This window comes from Salvelinus fontinalis, chromosome 15 (genome assembly GCF_029448725.1).
Source record: "Salvelinus fontinalis isolate EN_2023a chromosome 15, ASM2944872v1, whole genome shotgun sequence".
In the NCBI taxonomy this organism is placed as follows: domain Eukaryota; kingdom Metazoa; phylum Chordata; class Actinopteri; order Salmoniformes; family Salmonidae; genus Salvelinus; species Salvelinus fontinalis.
Genome location: NC_074679.1, coordinates 24099793 through 24123390, shown reverse-complemented (window position 1 = coordinate 24123390; position 23598 = coordinate 24099793). Strand labels below are relative to the sequence as shown.

At 43.1% G+C, this 23598-nt stretch overlaps 1 protein-coding gene across 1 annotated transcript in view; it reads right to left on the bottom strand.

Moving 5' to 3' along the window:
* Window positions 1-23474, bottom strand: part of mthfd1b (methylenetetrahydrofolate dehydrogenase (NADP+ dependent) 1b) — a 29717-nt gene extending 6243 nt beyond the window's left edge. The window contains exons 1-18 of the mRNA XM_055863020.1: window positions 23183-23474; window positions 9391-9475; window positions 8955-9014; window positions 8600-8653; window positions 8305-8441; window positions 5019-5119; window positions 4776-4912; window positions 4417-4528; window positions 4115-4242; window positions 3190-3287; window positions 2753-2926; window positions 2444-2580; window positions 2280-2326; window positions 1147-1254; window positions 945-1019; window positions 741-843; window positions 347-423; window positions 113-253 (exon numbers count right to left, since the gene is read on the bottom strand). Of these exons, the coding sequence (XP_055718995.1) occupies window positions 113-253; window positions 347-423; window positions 741-843; window positions 945-1019; window positions 1147-1254; window positions 2280-2326; window positions 2444-2580; window positions 2753-2926; window positions 3190-3287; window positions 4115-4242; window positions 4417-4528; window positions 4776-4912; window positions 5019-5119; window positions 8305-8441; window positions 8600-8653; window positions 8955-9014; window positions 9391-9475; window positions 23183-23220 (1812 nt within the window). The 5' untranslated portion in view covers window positions 23221-23474. The remainder of the gene's footprint in view (window positions 1-112; window positions 254-346; window positions 424-740; window positions 844-944; window positions 1020-1146; window positions 1255-2279; window positions 2327-2443; window positions 2581-2752; window positions 2927-3189; window positions 3288-4114; window positions 4243-4416; window positions 4529-4775; window positions 4913-5018; window positions 5120-8304; window positions 8442-8599; window positions 8654-8954; window positions 9015-9390; window positions 9476-23182) is intronic.
* Window positions 23475-23598: the final 124 nt, after the last annotated feature.

Here is a 23598-nt window from a genome sequence, read left to right as displayed (position 1 = left end):
GAACAATGAAATGGTGAGAATCTTTTAAGGCCAGAATCAACAAGCACTCATCACAAACCTCAACTGTCTATGTGTTGGATGACAGTGTGAGAGGGAGACTAGGGCCACCTACCAGGTCCTCTGTGGTGATGGGCTGCCCACTGCGGCTGGTTGCCACCACCATCTTGGCCAGGCGCTGGCGCATGTCCTTCAGGCTGCTGGTGAGAGCCAGCACGGCCATGATCTCACTGGCCACCGTGATGCTGAACTGAGCCTGGGGGAGGAGGACAGAACAAGAGTCAACAGCAGTATCAGTGGGTGACTAACTAATGGAAGAAAAGCATGTGTACTATGAACTTTTACATACCTCCCTAGTGTGTCCCTTCTCAGTCGGCGATTGGCCAATGGTGATCTTCCTCAGGAAACGATCATTGGTGTCCAACACTGAAATGACACAAAGACCCATTAAAACACTGTTCTACATCTCAACACTGACATGTCATAGTATAGCAGGGCTCTCCAACCCGGTTTCTGGAGAGCTACCCTCCTGTACGTTTTCGCTCCAACCCCAGTTGTAACTAACCAGGTTCAGCTTATCAACCAGCTAACCATTACAATCAGGTGTGCTGGATTAGGGTAGGAGTGAAAACCTACAGGACTGTAGCTCTCCAGGAGCAGGGTTGGAGAGCCCTGTAGTATAGTATACATTATACACAACAGTCAGGCCACTCAGGGTACATATCCAGTACAGTCTTCAGTACCTCTGTGCCAGGTGATGGAGTCAGGGTCCATGTCTAGTCGGGCAAAGCGGGTTATCTCCTCCTCGGTCAGAGTGGTGGGGTCAGTCTTCTCAATGCCCAGTCTCTACAGGGATCACATACAGAGACAATAGTAGAGAAATTCCCTCCCTAAGACAGTCAAGATAATAATGGCATTGTCATCCACGGATACAATTGAGTTTGTACCTTTAGTCTGTTTATCTGGATGGGGGAGAATGTCCTCTGACCTCCACTAAGAGGGACCAGACGGTTATATAAAGCCTGTGGGAGATGGAATGAGTGAGAAAGATAAGAAATGGACCGACACACACATTAATCAAACATGGAATACCACCTTGTGCAGTGCAATCTTTCTCAAGAACAGATGTCAGCAACCGAGAGTGTTCACCTTGTCTGTTTGGGTGGCTTCATGGAACAGACGGGCGTCTATGGCGGCCGCCACCAGGTTGTTGGCAGCTGTGATGGCGTGGATATCTCCAGTGAGGTGGAGGTTGAACTGAAATCATAATTAAACCATATGGTCAAATAGAGCTTTATTTTTTTTATTTCACCAGGTAGGCTAGTTGAGAACAAGTTCTCATTTGCAACTGCGACCTGGCCAAGATAAAGCATAGCAATTTGACACATACAACAACACAGAGTTACACATGGAATAAACAAACAGTCAATAATACAGTAGAAAAATAAGTCTATATACAATGTGAGCAAATGAGGTGAGATAAGGGAGGTAAAGGCAAAAAAAGGCCATAGTGGCGAGGTAAATACAATATAGCAAGTAAAACACTGGAATGGTAGATTTGCAGTGGAAGAATGTGCAAAGTAGAAATAGAAATAATGGTGTGCAAAGGAGCAAAATAAATCAATAAATACAGTAGGGGAAGAGGTAGTTGTTTGAGCTAAATTATAGACGGGCTATGTACAGGTGCAGTAATCTGTGAGCTGCTCCGACAGCTGGTGCTTAACGCTAGTGAGAGAGATATGAGTCTCCAGCTTCAGAGATTTTTGCAGTTCGTTCCAGTCATTGGCAGCAGAGAACTGGAAGGATAGACGACCAAAGGAGGAATTGGCTTTGGGGGTGACCAGTGAGATATACCTGCTGGAGCACGTGCTACGAGTGGGTGCTGCTATGGTGACCAGTGAGCTGAGATAAGGCGGGGCTTTACCTAGCAGAGACTTGTAGATAGTGGGTTTGGCGATGAGTATGAAGCAAGGGCCAACCAACGAGAGCGTACAGGCCGCAATGGTGGGTAGTGTATGGGGCTTTGGTGACAAAACGGATGGCACTGTGATAGACTGCATCCAGTTTGTTGAGGAGAGTGTTGGAGGGTATTTTATAGATCACATCACCGAAGTCGAGGATCAGTAGGATGGTCAGTTTTACGAGGGTATGTTTGGCAGCATGTGTGAAGGATGCTTTGTTGCGATATAGGAAGACGATTCTAGATGTAATTTTTTTTATACCGAAACCCCTTCCTGAATGATCAATGTCTGGAACAGAATGGAAATCATTCAGTGCTGTACCTCCTCCATGGGAATTACTTGAGAATATCCACCTCCAGCAGCACCTCCTGTAGATAGAACATTCCAGGCATTTAGCATTGATAACTGAGCATTGATGAAGCCTTACATTTTCACACAAAAGGCATCCAACCAGTCAGTAAACGGCAGCATCACTCAGTGCTCACCTTTGATTCCGAAGGTGGGGCCTTGGGAAGGCTGGCGGACACAGGCGAAGACATTGAGCTTCATGTGAGCCCCCAGAGCCTGGACCAGTCCTATGGTGGTGGTGCTCTTTCCCTCTCCCAGTGGGGTGGGGGTGATTCTAGAGGTACAGACAACATTAACACTGGTGTGAAACATTTCAGAGAGCATAATAGATAATCAATCTTGATAAATGAAGAGTTCTGTACCAGGCCACTGTAGCGAAAAGGAGCACATTTTCCATGTTACATCTACAACACAACAAGAACAAAAGTTTATTGTACAGAGCATACCCAGTGACCACCACGTATTTCCCATCAGGCTGTGCCCGCAGGCGATTGATGATGTCCAGCTGCACCTTGGCCTTGGTCTTCCCATAGAGCTCCACCTCGTCCGACAGCAGCCCCACCTCCGTGGCCAGTCGGTCAATGGGCTTGGGCACGCAGGAACGCGAGATCACAATGTCACTGAGGGCCACAGTCAGGTCACACATTTATTCAGCAGTAACAGCAGACAGGAAAAGTCATGCAAGTCTCTGAGGCCCAAATTTAGGGCTTTCAAACATGAAGTAGAGAACCAAAATTAGACTAGAGCCCCTACTTTAGTAGAAGGTTGAATTATTCAGCAACATTACTGAGGAGTATTAAAAGTATGAAAAATCACTAAACGACTAGAAGATAAAGTGATTCCACATCAGAGGGAAAGGTATGCAGAGGATGAGGGGACAAACCTTGGCACAGGCTTCTGCAGGATGAGCTTGGTGTAGGTGATGCTCCACTTGCCTGGCTGGTGAGACTCCAGGAAGCGCTTGGCACTTAGCACTGTGTTCTGGAGATGAAGAGAAACAACAACAAAAAAACACAGCCAATGAAAAGCTCAGTTTACACATTTAGATTGTATTTATTATGGATCCCAATTAGCTGCTGCCTTCTTCCTGGGGTCCAGCAAAAATAAGGCAGTTATATACATTACACAGAAGACTTTACAACACATTAAGTGTGCGCCCTCAGGCCACTACTCTACAACAACAAATCCATGTGTACATGTGAGTATAGTGCGCATGTGTGTATAGATTGGAATTTGTACCAAACTCAAAGGACAATTCGCTTCTATGGTTATGCCTTATAGACAAAAGCCATTCATTCTCACTGAATGTGCTCTGCGCAACTGTGGATTGCACAGTGCCATAAAAGTGAATAAAACATTGCTTTCCATTCATTTATGTCGTTAGAATTCCATTACCTCAGAGGATTACCAGACAGAAACAAATGAGTGTCTGAAATAACACCTTATCTACTACAAAATTCTCCACATTCAGTTTAACGGAGTCCGTCTTTGCCATGATGTCATGCTGCGTAAACAGTTGAGTGAATGGCATTGATGAGGTCACAGGACAGGGAGCTGCTCCATCACAAATTAATACCACTTTTCCACTGAAATATGAATTTTTCACAGGATGAATTTTTGTGGTTTGTGTGATTACTAGTAGGGATGTCACTGCCTTTGTGCTGGAGGTGGATCGGTAAGCTACACTCACGTGATGAGTAACCTTGCCTAAGATCTGAGGACTCGTTTTCCTAAGCCTTAGCTTGGTGGGCTAACTTATAAGGTATACAGACAACCGCCGTGTTCAATTCCCAGTTGTTCCCAACTACCTGCATGAGCATGGCCACAGTCATGGGCCCCACTCCTCCTGGTACTGGAGTGATGAAGCCAGCATGCTCCTTAACAGAGGAGTAGTGCACATCCCCCACCACACGCTTCCCACTGGGCCGCGTCTCATCTGAGGAGCACAGAGAGGAACCATGCCGTCAACACAAGCACCCCTAAATGTTACCCATAAAGAGAAGTACCAGCTCCATGGAGAACCGATGATTCACTCCATGTTTAGCTCACTTTTATTCTAAAAAAAAAAGTACTTATCAAAATGGAATCCAATGGAGGGGACCATACTAACCTGGGATGTGATTAATGCCGCAGTCGATGACCACCGCTCCCTTCTTCACCCAATCCCCCTTCACCATCTCTGCTTTCCCAATCCCAACCACCAAAATGTCTGCTCTGCCCACCTGGAAAGAGGGGACTGGATGGATCTCCTCACTATACTAGTTTGTTTCGCGGCACAAGTCTATCAATCTAATAAACAGTAGTGCTCCGGTATGTGGGATCTGTATGTGACATGTCATCTACCTGTATACATCATCATGACGAGTTGCCTGTAGTACATGTTTATATGGATAGGAACTGCCTGTATATATGGTTGAGAGTGTTTTCATGTTCTGAGTGAGCGTGTGACATGTCTTGGGCTTGGGTTACCTCAGCAGCGAGGTCAGCAGTCTTTGAATGACAGGTTGTCACGGTAGCGTGGTTCCACAGCAGTAGGTCATGCATGGGCGCGCCCACAATCTTACTGCGGCCAATCACCACAGCTCTCTTCCCGGCCACAGAAACACCTGCACAGATGCACTGCAGTGTCAATCATTAAATTGAGCACTTCTACATATTAAGTAATTCAGCTCATTAGCATTGGCTCATAACTAGTTTCTCTGCTGTACCCACCAGTCTGTCTGATGAGCTCCATGCAGCCGTTAGGAGTACAGGGGATGAAACAGTCACCCAAGTCCCCCCGGGACAGCTTCCCAGCATTTATACTGGTCAGACTAGGAACACACACACAGAGTACCCTCATGAGCATGAGCATCCAGTTTCTAACCAATAAGAGTTAGTCATACTTTCACGTACCGTACTATATACACACACACACAACTCCTTCTGATGGTACATTGTATTTCCTAGAATGCCTTCTTTCATTTCCCCTTTCCAACATTGTCTCCCTAACAAGCTACGCATGATTAAAACCCTCAGAAAAAAAATCTGTACTCTTTTGAGATGAGACGACATAAATCAATGTCCTCATCATTAGTACACTGGTTAGAATTCAGGCCCTGTCTTTTTAACAGGCCCAGCTAAGTGCAGTACAGAAGCTCCTTTACTGGTCTCTCAGTAAGTCCAGAGAACAATCTGAATCAATAGAGTCAATTAGAGGAGCAAGAGATTAATGGAGCTTCCTAAACACCAAGACAAAAGGCCTGCATCCTTTAAACACACAGCCTGTATCAGCATCACTGTCCAATAAACACAATATAATCATGGCTCACACTACACAAATGGAACTAGAACACTTCCAGAATGGCAAAATGGTTTCACTAACCACATTTCCATACAGTTTAACCTGTCTAGGATCAGCGTGGCGCTAGCGGCACCCCCCCCCCCCCCCCCCACTGAAAAACCAGTGCCGCGAAATTCAAAAAAAATACTTTTTTAAAATATTTAACTTTCACACATTAAAGTCCAATACAGCTAATGAAAGACACAGATCTTGTGAATCCAGTCAACATTTCCGATTTTTAAAATGTTTTACAGGGAAGACACAATATGTAAAGATGTACATCTATTACCTAAAAACACATTAGCATAATCCACCATCTTTTATTTGTCCACCAACACCAGTAGCCATCACCAATTCGGCTAAACTAAGATATTTATAGCCCCTAACCAACAAAAAAACTCATTAGATGACAGTCTGATAACATATTTATGGTATGGGATAGGTTTTGTTAGAAAAAAGTGCATATTTCAGGTAGATGGCATAGTTTACAATTGCACCCACCATCACAAATGGACTAGAATAATTACAATGAGCAACGTGTTTACCTAACTACTAATCATCAAACATTTCGTAAAAATACACAGCATACACGAATCGAAAGACACAGATCCTGTGAATACAGACAATATTTCAGATTTTCTAAGTGTCTTACAGCGAAAACACAATAAATCGTTATATTAGCTTAGCACATAGCAATTAGCAGCCCAGCATTGATTCTAGCCAAAGTGAGCGATAAAAGTCAACATCGCCAAAAGATATTAATTTTTTCACTAACCTTCTCAGAATTCTTCCGATGACACTCCTGTAACATCACATTACAACATGCATATACAGTTTGATCGAAAATGTTTATATTTAGCCCCCAAAATCATGGTTAGACAATGTGAAATGTAGCTCAGTTGGTCAGAAAATGTCCTTGCGCCACTTAGACAGTGATCTACTCTTATACATAAATACTCATAAACGTGACTAAAAAATACAGGGTGGACAGGGATTGATAGACAATTTAATTCTTAATACAATTGCGTTATTACATTTTTTAATTTATCCTTACTTTTCAATACAGTTTGCGCCAAGCGAAGCTACGTCAAAAAACATGGCGTCCTAAGCCACTAAAATGTTTCGACAGAAACACGATTTATCATAATAAAAATGTCCTACCTTGAGCTGTTCTTCCATCAGTATCTTGGGCAAAGGATCCTTTCTTGGGAGAAATCGTCTTTTGGTGGAAAGCTGTCCTCTTGCCATGTGGAAATGTCAACTGCGTTCGGGATGAACTGAAAAGCGTGCCCAACTTCTCACATCGTTGCAAAAATAAATGTCCCAAAATCGCACTAAACGGATATAAATTGCTATAAAACGCTTTAAATTAACTACCTTATGATGTTTTTAACTCCTATAACGAGTGAAAAGATGACCGGAGAAATATAACAGGCTAAACTAACGCTTGGAACAGGTGCGCGCCGGTGTCTTCTTGGCTCATGACGCAGCTCCCAAAGAATGACTAGCTTCAGGGTTTTTTCATTTGTAGGGCCTGTGAACGCGCAATCGACCCCGTTGGAATCGTCATCACGTAAAGGCATCCAGGGGAAGACGTAAGAAGTGTCCGTATAGTCATAGCAACGACAGTGCCCTTTTAAATGACTTCAGAACAGTGGCCAACATTTCTCAAATCTGACTCCATGTCAGGGAAATTGCTGTAGAATGGGCTCTGTTCCACTTAGAGACAAAATTTCAACTCCTATAGAAACTATAGACTGTTTTCTATCCAATAATAATAATAATATGCATATTGTACGATCAAGGATTTTGTGGGAAGCCGTTTAAAAAATTAGCCAAATTAGCATAAGTAGTCTAAACAGCGCCCCCATCCCCAACAGGTTAAGCGAGTAAAGTCATACCAGATTTAAAAAATGTACTACAACAGCTGTGTTGGAAACAGGAAGTTTCGTTACAATTTAATAAATGCAGACAGTTAATTTGTTCGTTCGACATGGTGGGATCTTTTTGTGTCTGTAAAATTAATTATGCGTGAAATGGCAGTGGAAATTCCATTATGCGCAAATATTGATATAAAAACAATCATATCGCAGTAAACTTGGAGTCAATGGACGGTATGGTGTGTGGTCCTCCCACTACGACTTGGGAAACCATGCAGTTCATTAGGCTACAGATTAAATAAATTCTGATGAACTTCACAGAGTGGTGAAAGTGCAGTGATCTTGATGCTCCTTTCCAATAAATATCGAGGGTCTGATTGTGGTTAAATGATGATCGATGCTTGACTGTCATTTGACAAATAAAACTATTCCTGCTCTTATCCATAATAATCTCATTATGTAGACTAGCCTACCTGCACTGTATCTGCGAATTGTTGGCTAGAGCACATGTTCCAAGACCAGAGTATGTACGTTTGCTATTTAACGCAACAGTTTGAGACAAAACTAGTTCAAAATGCAATGGAAACACAATGAACTTCAGATTTTCATTCAGTACAAATCATAAGCGAAAAAGTACATTTTGGGTGCACTAAGTTGCACTGATTTGTATCTGCAACAAGTCAGTTTGGTGGAAACACCACCGGTAGGAAAACGTGAATATTTTCTTTATGCAGATTTTAGAATATTCACATGAAAATATGTAAACTGGTCACACAAAACACATTTCAGGGCTCACCCATCCACATCCTTCTCTGGGGCCACAGCGTTGGTCACCTTCTCAGTATCTATTTTGTGGATGGAGTCCAGAGGCAGCTGAACGATGAGGCCATGGATAGCAGAGTTCTCATTCACCTCCATAATGCTGTGCAGCACCTACAGAGTGATGGGGTGTGTAAAAGAGAGTGGGAGGGAAAGAAAGCTATAGAGAGAGAATGACAGACAAACAGAGTGCCAGAAAGAGGCCTGCAGAGACCACCAAGCAGAAACGCTATGCAAGCTGTGAAGTTAATCCCCTCAGGATCCCTCCTCACCTCATCCTCTGTGGCAGTCTTGGGGAGCCTCAGGTGTGTGGCATTAATTCCAATCTACAGTAGGCACAAGAAAAACAGAGTTTAAAGGGATACTTCGGGATTTTATCTACTTCCCCAGCGTCAGATGAATTTGTCGATACCATTTTTATGTCTCTGCATCCAGTACGAAGGAAGTTATAGTTTCGCCAGCCAATGCTAACTATCGTAAGCTCAATGACTCAAAGTCTATGGTATCTGGGAAAGTAGATAAAGGGCCATTGCCAAAATCCTGAAGTATCCCTTTAAGAACTGAACAGAGAACAATTTGGAATATGTATGAAACAGGAACGATCACATCAGGCATTCTGTTATTTACCTCAGCTGCAGCTTTCAGCTTCATGCTGATATAGAGGTTTGAATCATCTCTGTCCCCCACCTGAAAAGTGCACAGCAAAATTGAGAAAATCTGTAGTCTTTGTTTGTTCCAATAATGCTTTTACAAACTAGTCAATAACCAATGTTAGACCATTAATACATTATGTTTCATATTTTAGCTAGCGCCATATAACAGACAAAGTATACGAATGGAATTAGCCCCTCCACTCGGAGCTAGTGGTTCTGAATCTGACTGAGGAAAGATATGACCCAAGGCTATATTCTGTATTCAGAGCACAAATTAGTGAGTCTCAAAATGATACAAAACCCTACCCATTGCCCATTTAACGAAACAGGCCATTGGGAAAATACTCTACATGGGAAGAATCAGAATCAAGATTTGAACTAGAGCCCTTACAACATATTCTTGCACGTACCTGTAGCACAACCAGACCTGGTCGAAAATTAGGGTCCTGCGTCTTCATCTGCGCCACATCCTTCTTCAGCCTCTCCCTTACCTGCCTGTGGACACAAGAGGAGCTGCGGTCAATTTCACAGGGAGAAAGCAGGGGGACAGTGATTCACGGTTAGAACCTGGTTTGTCCTACAGGGATGTGGTGTGCCCAGAGACCTCTGAAGCCATGGACCTCCACCCTTCAACCGTCCACATGGCACCTTGGAGCATCCAAGTGTTGAGGTGCAGCATGACTACCAGCTGAGAGACAACTACAGGGGTATGGAAGAGAGCAACCCCAGGAATGCAATGCTGGGAAGGAGCCCTAATGGCACGTAGGGACTCAGGCAATCTTGGGTGTAGTTGGCCATTTTGGCGTGGGAGAGACCGCAATGTACTACGCAACAACTTTAGAACTCCTTGTTAGGGGGCTAGATTGTTACAGCGCAATTCCAAGGTAACAGAACTATGCTGAGACTTATTTTTCACTTTAAAATATATGCCAAACAAAAAAAGAATTATTTCAAAGTTTAACAAACCATACAAATTTGCACAATGACTACTTTGAACAATTTACACAGTAAAGAAATACTGGAAAAACTGTGCAGATGTACAGTATGGTAACAGAATTCAGGTAAAATCTCCCTCAGTTTTATTTTGTTACCAAACTTTGTATCTGCACAGTTCTTCCTGTAAATGTTTTTTGTACAATGTTCTGTGGAAATTGTTCAAAGTAGTCCTTGTGCATAGAGTTCTATGGTTTGTTAAACTTTAAAATCAATGGTTTTTTCTTTGGTATACATTTAAAGTGAAAAATCTGAGTCTCAGCGTAATTCCGTAACCATGGAATTGCCCTACACTAAGTGATGTCCATGGAAATCCTTCGGCCCACCCAAATGAGGCCACCTGGAAGGGGCATCTCTAGCATTTTCTTGCAACAAAACAGTTACATGAGTGAGTTGAGGGATTTTAGGGTCATCGGCAACTTCTCATGGTCTGGATGCAGACAGCCACAGTAAGACCTCTTGATTCAGTCATAGATGCAACTGAAAACCACAGTGCACAGAGTTGGATGAACAGATACCAAAGCAAAATGTGTGAGATAAGGGCAAAGCTTTTTCAACCTATCATAGTCGACAACAGATTGGTGTGAGGTAATACATATGTTTTTCTGTGTTTAAAACACCCTCTGGTCTTCAACAAGATGAAATAATGATGTCTTGGAAGGTAATTTAATTGACAGGGACTGAGCAATACAAAATATACAAAAAGACTAACAAGTTCTTAAACTCACTCATGATTGCAAGATTAAAGTTGGTTTCTTTAACTACTATTGAGAAATCAATGATTTTGGTTTGCACATTCTGCACACAATTGAGAATGCCCAATAATCAAGGTAGGCCCTACAGACACATTTCAACATCAGCTACTGCTCAGAACAGTGTTTTTAACAATATGTGCATTTTTAAAGAAAGTTTCTCTAGACCTTTGACCCTGAAAACAACAGTGTTCAATATAAAATAAGGAGTGTCACATGTCAATGCATCATGTGAATAATATTGCCTTCAGAGAAAAACTGATGTATGTCTGGGAATAACACTTTTTACAAGTATTTTTCCACCATGGAGCCAGTACTGTTAACACCAGTTTGCATCCACCATTTTAATGAGCATTTGTTTATAGCCTAATAGTCAGGTTATTACTGTGAAACATTACTATAAAATAACTTATACTGTGCTAACCTCAACTTGTTTTATAACCAAACTGTTACAAAGCACAGGCTAACTATATAGGATCCTATGCTTTCTCTCTCACTCATTGATACAAAAGGCTGACTCAATTAAAGCAAATGACAATTTGCTGAACCAGTCAGTCACCAACCCTCAGGTCTCAGACCCTGACAATACTACGGGTTCTCTAGAAATGTTGCAGATTTTTTATTTTACCTTTATTTAACCAGGTAGGCTAGTTGAGAACAAGTTCTCATTTGCAACTGCGACCTGGCCAAGATAAAGCATAGCAGTGTGAACAGACAACAACACAGAGTTACACATGGAGTAAACAATAAACAAGTCAATAACATGGTAGAAAAAAAAAGAGAATCTATATACAATGTGTGCAAAAGGCATGAGGTAGGCAATAAATCAAGTAATTACAATTTAGCAGATTAACACTGGAGTGATAAATCATCAGATGATCATGTGCAAGAAGAGATACTGGTGTGCAAAAGAGCAGAAAAGTAAATAAATAAAAGCAGTATGGGGGGTGAGGTAGGTAAATTGGGTGGGTAGTTTACAGATGGAGTATGTACAGCTGCAGCGATCGGTTAGCTGCTCGGATAGCAGATTTTTAAAGTTGTTGAGGGAGATAAAAGTCTCCAAATTCAGAGATTTTTGCAATTTGTTCCAGTCGCAGGCAGCAGAGAACTGGAAGGAAAGGCGTCCAAATTAGGTTTTGGCTTTAGGGATGATCAGTGAGATACACCTGCTGGAGCGCGTGCTACGGGTGGGTGTAGCCATCGTGACCAGTGAACTGAGATAAGGCGGCACTTTACCTAGCATAGCCTTGTAGATGACCTGGAGCCAGTGGGTCTGACGACGAACATGTAGCGAGGGCCAGCCGACTAGGGCATACAGGTCGCAGTGGTGGGTCGTATAAGGTGCTTCAGTAACAAAACGGATGGCACTGTGATAAACTGCATCCAGTTTGCTGAGTAGAGTATTGGAAGCTATTTTGTAGATGACATCGCCGAAGTCGAGGATCGGTAGGATAGTCAGTTTTACTAGGGTAAGTTTGGCGGCGTGAGTGAAGGAGGCTTTGTTGCGGAATAGAAAACCGACTCTAGATTTGATTTTGGATTGGAGATGTTTGATATGAGTCTGGAAGGAGAGTTTGCAGTCTAGCCAGACACCTAGGTACTTATAGATGTCCACATATTCTAGGTCGGAACCGTCCAGGGTGGTGATGCTAGTCGGGCGTGCGGGTGCAGGCAGCGAACGGTTGAAAAGCATGCATTTGGTTTTACTAGCGTTTAAGAGCAGTTGGAGGCCACGGAAGGAGTGTTGTATGGCATTGAAGCTCGTTTGGAGGTTAGATAGCACAGTGTCCAAGGAAGGGCCGGAAGTATACAGAATGGTGTCGTCTGCATAGAGGTGGATCAGGGAATCGCCCGCAGCAAGAGCAACATCATTGATGTATACAGAGAAAAGAGTCGGCCCGAGAATTGAACCCTGTGGTACCCCCATAGAGACTGCCAGAGGACCGGACAACATGCCCTCCGATTTGACACACTGAACTCTGTCTGCAAAATAGTTGGTGAACCAGGCAAGGCAGTCATTAGAAAAACCGAGGCTACTGAGTCTGCCGATAAGAATATGGTGATTGACAGAGTCGAAAGCCTTGGCCAGGTCGATGAAGACGGCTGCACAGTAATGTCTTTTATCGATGGCGGTTATGACATCGTTTAGTACCTTGAGCGTGGCTGAGGTGCACCCGTGACCGGCTCGGAAACCGGATTGCACAGCAGAGAAGGTACGGTGGGATTCGAGATGGTCAGTGATCTGTTTGTTGACTTGGCTTTCGAAGACCTTAGATAGGCAGGGCAGGATGGATATAGGTCTGTAACAGTTTGGGTCCAGGGTGTCTCCCCCTTTGAAGAGGGGGATGACCGCGGCAGCTTTCCAATCCTTGGGGATCTCAGAATATACGAAGGAGAGGTTGAACAGGCTGGTAATAGGGGGTGCGACAATGGCGGCGGACAGTTTCAGAAATAGGGGGTCCAGATTGTCAAGCCCAGCTGATTTGTATGGGTCCAGGTTTTCCAGCTCTTTCAGAACATCTGCTATCTGGATATGGGTAAAGGAGAAGCTGGGGAGGCTTGGGCGAGTAGCGGCGGGGGGGGCGGGGCTGTTGGCCAAGGTTGGAGTCGCCAGGAGGAAGGCATGGCCAGCCATTGAGAAATGTTTGTTGAAGTTTTCGATTATCACGGAATTATCAGTGGTGACCGTGTTACCTAGCCTCAGTGAAGTGGGCAGCTGGGAGGAGGTGCTCTTGTTTCCCATGGACTTTACAGTATCCCAGAACTTTTTGGAGTTAGAGCTACAGGATGCAAATTTCTGCTTGAAAAAGCTGGCCTTTGCTTTCCTGACTGACTGCGTGTATTGGTTCCTGACTTCCCTGAACAGTTGCATATCGCGGGGGCTCTTCGATGCTATTGCAGTTCGCCACAGGATGTTTTTGTGCTGGTCGAGGGCAGTCAGGTCTGGAGTGAACCAAGGGCTATATCTCTTCTTGGTTCTGCATTTTTTGAACGGAGCATGCTTGTCTAATATGGTGAGGAAGTAACTTTTAAAGAATGACCAGGCATCCTCAACTGACGGGATGAGGTCAATATCCTTCCAGGGTACCCGGGCCAGGTCGATTAGAAAGGCCTGCTCGCAGAAGTGTTTTAGGGAGCGTTTGACAGTGATGAGGGGTGGTCGTTTGGCCGCGGACCCGTGGCGGATACAGGCAATGAGGCAGTGATCGCTGAGATCTTGATTGAAGACAGCAGAGGTGTATTTGGAGGGCAAGTTGGTCAGGATAATGTCTATTAGGGTGCCCATGTTTACGGATTTAGGGTTGTACCTGGTGGGTTCCTTGATGATTTGAGTGAGATTGAGGGCATCAAGCTTAGATTGTAGGACTGCCGGGGTGTTAAGCATATCCCAGTTTAGGTCACCTAACAGAACAAACTCTGAAGCTAGATGGGGAGCGATCAATTCACAGATGGTGTCCAGCGCACAGCTGGGAGCTGAGGGGGGTCGGTAGCAGGCGGCAACAGTGAGAGACTTATTTCTGGAGAGATTAATTTTTAAAATTAGAAGTTCGAACTGTTTGGGCATAGACCTGGAAAGTATGACAGAACTTTGCAGGCTATCTCTGCAGTAGATTGCAACTCCTCCCCCTTTGGCAGTTCTATCTTGACGGTAAGTGTTATAGTTGGGTATGGAAATCTCAGAATTTTTGGTGGCCTTCCTAAGCCAGGATTCGGAAACGGCAAGGACATCAGGGTTGGCAGAGTGTGCTAAAGCGGTGAGTAAGGCAAACTTAGGGAGGAGGCTTCTGATGTTGACATGCATAAGGCCAAGGCTTTTTCGATCACAGAAGTCAACAAATGAGGGTGACTGGGGACATGCAGGGCCTGGGTTTACCTCCACATCACCCGACGAACAGAGGAGTAGTAGGATGAGGGTGCGGCTAAAGGCTATCAAAACTGGTCGCCTAGAGCGTTGGGGACAAGGAATAAAAGGAGCAGATTTATGGGCGTGGTAGAATAGATTCTGGGCATAATGTGCAGACCAGGGTATGGTGGGGCACGAGTACAGCGGAGGCAAGCCCAGGCACTGGGTGATAAGAGAGGTTGTATCTCTGGACATGCTGGTCTCAATGGGTGAGGTCACCACATGTGTGGGGGGTGGGACAAAGGAGGTATCAGAGGTACGGAGAGTGGAACTACGGGGTCCATTGCAAACCAAAACAATGATAACTAGCCTGAACAACAGTATGCAAGGCATATTGATATTTGAGAGAGACATACAATAAGGCATAAAGTGATTGCAGGTCTTGATTGGGAGAGCTAGCTAAAACAACAGGTGAGATAACAGCAGCTAGTCAGCTAACACAGCAACAGCAGGTAAAAATGGTGACGACCAGGCAGAGAGGGTCGGATTAACTACACACAGATCCTGAGTTAAAGCACAGAGCCGACAGATAAAACACAAATAAACGGAATGGAGTACCGTGAATTAATGGACAGTCAAGCAGGCATCAGCTATGTAGCCGAGTGATCATAGTGTCCAGGGGGCAGCCGTAGATGGAGCAGTGAGGCCTCCACTAAGCTAGCCCGCGGCGTTTAAAGTTAGACGGAGGGGGTCTGCTCAGACGGAGGCCGGTTGAGGGCACAGCGGATGGGGTAATCGTCTGCAGACCAGACGTGGTCGTGTCGACAGAGAATCCAAGCCGGATGGCGGTAGCGAAAGAGAGGTTGTGAATTGTAGAATTGTGTTTGCTAACTGGTGCTAGCTTCGTGATTTAGACAGCTAGTCATGGGTAGCAAGCTAGCAGAAGATGGAGGTCTGTTTTTAGCCACGCCGTGCAATTCCGTCGGTAGATTAGTGGGGTTCCGTGTGGTAGAGGGGACCAATCAAATTGTCAAAATAGTTATAGTGGCCTAAGAAGATTGTTCGATAGACCTGTTCAGATAGCAGCCGATATGCTCAAGACAGCTAACGATTAGCGGGCCGCAGTTAGCATATGGACGTTCAGGTTACGTCGCGATGGAGGGGCCAGTTGAAATACTCCCTCGGGCAGATAACGTCGGTATCCCAGTCGTGAAGGCCCGGTGGGGCTCCGCATCGGCAGTAAAACGGGTCCGGATAGGTGATTGTAGCCCAGGAGTGGCTGATGGAACTCTTCAGCTGGCTAGCTCCGGGATAATTGGTGTTTGCTCCGGAATTGATGTTAGCCAATAGTCACTCGGATAGCAGCTAGTTAGCTGCAAGATCCAGGTGTAAATGTCCAGAGCTTGCGGTAAAAATCCGGGGATATGGAGAGAAAATAGGTCTGGTATGCTCTGGTCGCGTTGTACAAAACTGTACTGAGTTGTACAAAACTCTACTTGTACTGAGTCGCGTTGTACAAAACTGGCAATAGTTTTCCGAGCTAAAGGATAGCTGATGAGCGCTAGCTGTGGTTAGCTGAACTACTAACGTTAGCTTGTGAGCTGGCTAACTTCTGGCTAGCTTCTGTTGTAGATTTCGGATACGAGGTGAATAATACTTTTGAGGAAAAAAAACCAGATCCGCACCACATTTGGTGAGGTGGGTTGCAGGAGAGTGTTTTGAAGTTGAGTTTTTAAGAAGAAAAAAATATATATATAAGAAGATATGCGAAGAAAAATATATAAAATATATATACACGGGACAAGACGAGGACAAAGGACATCTGACTGCTACGCCATCTTAATATAACAGTGGTGGCAGCATTAGTTTATATTGTATCAGTACAAGGGAGTTATCTAATCCTTTATCGGTCAACACTGGCCATAAAAGGCCATCAAACAAGTGTTGTACTCTGATCCAGGCCACAGTGTAGTAGTTCCTTTGCAGCTACTCTGCAACAGCCTAGTCCACAGATTACAACAGTACTGCTTTAATGTTACCTCTGAAATGATTTAGGTAATGAACAACACAACTGAACTGATTAAAGAAAATGATGTAAGTTGAAGAATATGTGGTTTTCGGTCACTCAGCTTGAAATAGGCCTAATTAACTAATGGGTAGTATGAGTTACACAGTTAGAAGAGCACTGGCAGTCGAGTCTTGTGACAAGCATGAGTTGCTGAATAAAAGTCCCTTCAGATATCAAAAGCCATGTTGTCACCTAAAATACTCTTGATAAAACTACATAGTCAATCAGGTGAGTATCAAGTGGAACTGGACGTAGAACTGTTCAAAACTGAACTGGGTCCGGTTTCCCAAAAGCATCTTAAGGCGAAATTTGTTAGAACCATAGGATCTTATGATGAATTTAGCCTTACGATACCTTTGGGAAACTGGGCCCTGTTCAAAACACTGCTGGGAAACAAATATGGCAAAGATGAGAAACTTTGCTGTTACTTGTTCTAGTTTTTTGGGACATTACAAATTAATCTACCCGATGAATCAATTGAAATCAAATGTAGGTAAGTCTTGGAGTACATACAATTCAATAAAGCATATCACTATTGTTCAATCTGTCCATCCACTGGAGATCAATATTCACATGAATAAAATAATTGGTCAAAGGCCACATTCCATTACATAATAATGTATCAAGGTTGGGAATAATGTAGCAACCATAAAATGTAGGGCTAGGCGGTAGGTATACCATATTTTACGATATATCAGTATTGATGCACGGAATGATTTGGGTTTTTACTTCTATAAAAGTATTTTAATGTTTGGTTTGTTAAATGTGATACGCTGTGCGTAACGTCCATTTTTATAGTTTAATTCGCTACTTTAGTCGTCGCTCTTTGTTCTCATTCTCTCTCCATGCCGCTTTCCACAGACATAGCCCCGCCCCCTGTCACTAAAGGAGCACATTAGTTGTTCCTCGACCACAAGAGACGCTTTCAGTCTGTATGGTTAATGCATCACATACAACTGTGTTGATGACAACAATGCTGTTTTCACTTTGCTTCTCAATATACATGAAGTAGCTAACAGAAAACATGAAATGTAGCCAAAGATTATAGGGTCCCCTAGGAATCACTTATCAACCCTTTGGTTCCTACCCTGTCACAATAACTCCTCCCTGGCATTTTCATTAATTGTAATGTCAAATGCCATATTCAAGGTGCCCAGTATTATATTCTTACTTTAGAAAAATCATTCAATTTCCATGATTCCAACAGTTCACTCAAGTGTTTTGCTCTAAATCACAAGTCAAATTGCAATTGCAACATTTAGTTAAAAATAAATACTAGATTGTTTGCTCATATTGTGCAGCCCTACGTGGCAGTGTGAAAATAATCTCAAATGAGTGCAGGAAATGTAGAAATCAATGAAAATGCTGAAAGTTATTTTTAGTTTGAACTGATCAGTAAAAAACTATCAGAATGGAGAAACACCCATTTAAATCCATCAGGATGTGTGTGTTGCCATCCTAAGGTCACACACTACTCTTAAAGGACAGAGGGCGCTGTTTTCACTTTGGGGGAAAATCGTGCCCAATTTAAACGGCCTCGTACTCAATTCTTGCTCGTACAATATGCATATTATTATTACTATTGGATAGAAAACACTCTCTAGTTTCTAAACCCGTTTGAATTATATCTGTGAGTAAAACAGAACTCATTTGGCACAAACTTCCTGACCAGGAAGTGGAAAGTCTGAAATCGAGGCTCTGTTCTAGGTCTTGCCTATAAATGGGCATGATACGTATTAGTATACATGCACGTCATACACCTTCCCCTGGATGTCAAGAGGCGGTGAGAGAAGATATTGGAGTGTTTATCTTGGTCTGAAGTGGAATAAATCCTCTTGGAATGACGTGTCACCCACTTCCTGTTTTCAGGAAGGCGCGAGAAGGAACCGGGGATTGCCTTATGAAAAGCTTTCGTTATAGGCGACTACTATCTCCGGCTTTGATTTTATTTGATACATGTGACCATATCATCGTAAAGTATGTTTTTTCAATATAGTTTAATCAGATTATTGACATTTTTTCGGGAGTTTTGCCGTGTTCCGTTCTCTTCCGTTTGTTGACATGGAGAGATTCGTGCCACTTGGCTAGTGTGCTTGCTAAATCGAGAGGGAAAGAGGCCGTTCTAAATCCAAACAACGATTGTTCTTGACAAAGGACCCCTTGTCCAACATTCTGATGAAAGATCAGCAAAAGTAGGAAACATTTTATGATGCTATTTCATATATCTGTTGTACATGTGAACTAGTCGTTGGCGCCCAGCTTTTGGGTACTCTAGCTATACCGAAGCTGTATGTCGTAATGAAGTTATTTTTAGAATTCTAACATGGTGATTTCATTAAGAACTAATGTATCTATCATTTCCTATACAACATGTATTTTTTAGTTATGTTTATGAATAGCTATTTGGTCAGAATATGTGTGTCAGAAAAAGTGTCAGAAAAATATCCGGACGTTGTGGGAACAAGTAGCTACGTTAGCACAATGTATAACCACTGATTTCAGCTCTAAATATGCACATTTTCGAACAAAACATAAGTGTATGTATAACCTGATGTTATAGGACTGTCATCTGATGAAGCATATCAAGGTTAGTAAAAAATTATATATCTTTTGCTTGTTTGTTATGATCGCTAACTTTTGCTACTGGGAAATGGCTTGTGTTTCTGGCTATTGTGGTAAGCTAATATAACGCTATATTGTGTTTTCGCTGTAAAACACTTAAGAAATCGGAAATATTGGCTGGAATCACAAGATGCCTGTCTTTCATTTGCTGTACACTATGTATTTTTCAGAAATGTTTTATGATGAGTAATTAGGTATTTGACGTTGGTGTCTGTAATTATTATGGCTGCTTTCGGTGCAATTTCTGATTGTAGCTGCAATGTAAACTATGATTTATACCTGAAATATGCACATTTTTCGAACAAACCATAGATTTATTGTATAACATGTTATAAGACTGTCATCTGATGAAGTTGTTTCTTGGTTAGTTTGGTTGGTTCTTGGTTAGTTAGGTTGGCTTTGTGCATGCTACCTGCGCTGTGAAAAAGGTCTGTCCTTTTTTGTATTTGGTGGTGAGCTAACATAAATATATGTGCTGTTTTCGCTGTAAAACATTTTAAAAATCGGACATGTTGGCTGGATTCAGAAGATGTGTACCTTTCATTTGCTGTATTGGACTTGTTAATGTGTGAAAGTTAAATATTTCTAAAAAATATAGTTTGAATTTCGCGCTCTGCCTTTTCAGTGGAATGTGGGAGGAGTTCCGCTGGCGGAACGCCAGAGCAGTACAGGTTAAAGCAAATGTAGAACTTTTATTATTCAAAAACATAAAATACCGTCAAATACCATCCATCTTTTTTATTTGTATACAGTGACATAATATTTTGGCCAAATCATCCACCCCTAATAACAATAGAATGAAACATTCTAGTTCGTGGTACCAACTTTGCCCAGAATGTTTTCACAATATTCCAGTGAAGCTGCAAAACTTACTGCAATATTATTACCATCTGCATTCATAACCAAGTGAGAAGGTGGTATTTACCACATAGAACTGGAAAATTCCACTTGAACACCCCTCCAACTGGTAATTACTTGTGGGAAACGAATCTATCAAAAATGGATAACATAATTTTCAGCAGTTAAAATGGAACAAAACATTATTTTTTTTAAACAATCTAATATAATGGGGTTTACAAGAATACTGGCTGTACTTCAGTTAGGAAAGCAAAGGCTAGCTTTTTCAAGCAGAAATTCACATCCTGTAGCTCTAACTCCAAAAAGCTTTGGGACACTAAAGTCCATGGAGAACAAGAGCACCTCCTCCCAGCTGCCCACTGCACTGAGGCTAGGTAACACGGTCACCACTGATAAATCCATGATAATCGAAAATTTCAATAAGCATTTCTCAACGGCTGGCCATGCCTTCCTCCTGGCTACTCCAACCCTGGCCAACAGCTCCCCCCCCCTGCAGCTACTCGCCCAAGTCTCCCCAGCTTCTCCTTCACCCAAATCCATACAGCAGTTGTTCTGAAAGAGCTGCAAAACCTGGACCCGTACAAATCAGCTACGCTAGACAATCTGGACCCTCGCTTTCTAAAACTATCCGCCACAAATGTTGCAACCCCTATTACCAGCCTGTTCAACCTCTCTTTCGTATTGTCCGAGATCCCTAAAGATTGGAAAGCTGCCACAGTCATCCCCCTCTTCAAAGGGGGTGACACCCTAGACCCAAACTGTTACAGACCTATATCAATCCTGCCCTGCCTATCTAAAGTCTTTGAAAGCCAAGTTAATAAACAGATCACTGACCATTTCGAATCCCACCGTACCTTCTACGCTGTGAAATAGGCTTCCGAGCCGGTCACAGGTGCACCTCAGCCACGCTCAAGGCACTAAACGATATCATAACCGCCATCGATAAAAGACAGTACTGTGCAGCCGTCTTCATCGACCTGGCTAAGGCTTTCGACTCTGTCAATCACCGTATTCTTATCGGCAGACTCAACAGCCTTGGTTTTTCTAATGACTGCCTCACCTGGTTCACCAACTACTTCTCAGACAAAGTTCAGCGTGTCAAATCGGAGGGCATGTTGTCCGGACCTCTGGCAGTCTCTATGGGGGTACCACAGGGTTCAATTCTCAGGCCGACTCTTTTCTCTGTATATATCAATGATGTCGCTCTTGCTGCGGGCGATTCCCTGATCCACCTCTACGCAGACGACACCATTCTGTATACTTCTGGCCCTTCCTTGGACACTGTGCTAACTAACCTCCAAACAAGCTTCAATGCCATACAACACTCCTTCCGTGGCCTCCAACTGCTCTTAAACGCTAGTAAAACCAAAGGCATGCTTTTCAACCGTTCGCTGCCTGCACCCGCCCGCCCGACTAGCATCACCACCCTGGACGGTTCCGACCTAGAATATGTGGACAACTATAAATACCTAGGTGTCTGGCTAGACTGTAAACTCTCCTTCAAGACTCAAATTAAACATCTCCAATCCAAAATCAAATCCAGAATCGGCTTTCTATTTCGCAACAAAGCCTCCTTCACTCACGCCGCCAAACTTACCCTAGTAAAACTGACTATCCTACCGATCCTCGACTTCTGCGATGTAATTTACAAAATAGCTTCCAATACTCTACTCAGCAAACTGGATGCAGTCTATCACAGTGCCATCCGTTTTGTTACCAAATCACCTTATACCACCCACCACTGCGACCTGTATGCTCTAAATCGGCTGGCCCTCGCTACATATTCGTCGCCAGACCCACCAGCTCCAGGTCATCTATAAGTCTATGCTAGGTAAAGCTCCGCCTTATCTCAGTTCACTGGTCACGATAACTCCCACTCGTAGCACTCTCTCCAGCAGGTATATCTCACTGATCATCCCCAAAGCCAACACCTCATTTGCCGCCTTTCCCTCCAGTTCTCTGCTGCCAGTGACTGGAACGAATTGCAAAAAGCGCTGAAGTTGGAGACTTTTATTTCCCTCACCAACTTTAAACATCAACTATCTGAGCAGCTAACCAATCGCTGCAGCTGTACATAGTCCATCTGTAAATAGCCCACCCAATCTACCTACCTCATCCCCATACTGTTTTTATTTACTTTTCTGCTCTTTTGCACACCAGTATCTCTACTTGCACATCATCATCATCTGCTAAATTGTAATTATTCGCTCCTATGGCCTATTTATTGCCTACCTCCTCATGCATTTTGCACACACTGTATATAGACCTTCTTTTTTCTACTGTGTCATTGACTTGTTTATTGTGTTATTGGCTTGTTTATTGTTTACTCCATGTGTAACTGTGTTGTTGTCTGTGTCACACTGCTTTGCTTTATCTTGGCCAGGTCGCAGTTGCAAATGAGAACTTGTTCTCAACTAGCCTACCTGGTTAAATAAAGGTGAAATCAAATAAAAAAACTTCAAGTTTATGGTAGACAGCTTGTTGGCCATTAGCCAATCAACGTTTCTCAACTAGTTCAAAGCACGTGAATGCATCCAACTGGCATTTACAACATCAGAACTGGTCATTCCACTTTTCCACTTGGTTATGAACGCAGCATTATAGGACGACTTTCCAACTAGTAATTACCAGTTGGAGGGGCGTTCGTCGACCTCACCAAAATAGATACTGTTACATTTAGAACTTCATGAGAATGAGAGATAGGATTCTTATGTTTTTTTAGAATCTGATCCAACTTTGTTTGATGTTTGCAATACATTGGGATGAGATTCTACAGAACATCCTGAGAATAGAATGAGGTTGCCAGACCATGCTTGATGCACGTGGCTGTTAACAATCCGAACGATGACCCAGTGTCAAAAACATATTCTATTTCTATGGACTGCAACAGAACGTTAGATATGTGACAAAACCTGCCTGCTTCGATGAAGCAATGTTCCTATGGTTAACGTTAGTTTACACAAAATCAACATGGTGCTTTGTTATCTGTATCTGTACCATAAATGTGTGCTAGCGAGCAAATTTACAAAAACGTCCAACAGATTAGTTAAAAAATGTACACTTACGCTGAAACTTCTTTTCCACTAATGATTTGGGCTGACATCGTTAGGCTAAACCAGCTCGTCCCCTAAACACAGTTAGCTTGTTATCTTCTTCCCTCTGAGTGTTGATTCTGATTACTTATGGCGGAAGAGCTAGTGTTGTAAATTATATACCGTGCCAGAGTAGCTCAAATCAATAATGTTTGTAAAAAATCCTCAATATGGCCATAAAAACTTCTGAGAATATTAGCACACGTAACTAAAGACGTAGCTAGTACTGGGTGAAGTAATCTGTATGGCTATCAAATGCTGTCAACCCGTCAGAGAACAGTCTGAGTTGAGGGCAGGAATTATTGACCAATCACGAGTCTTAAAATCATGCCAATACAACCAATAAGAAGACGTAATATGCTTTACACCCCTGTGCGCCCCCTCAAGAG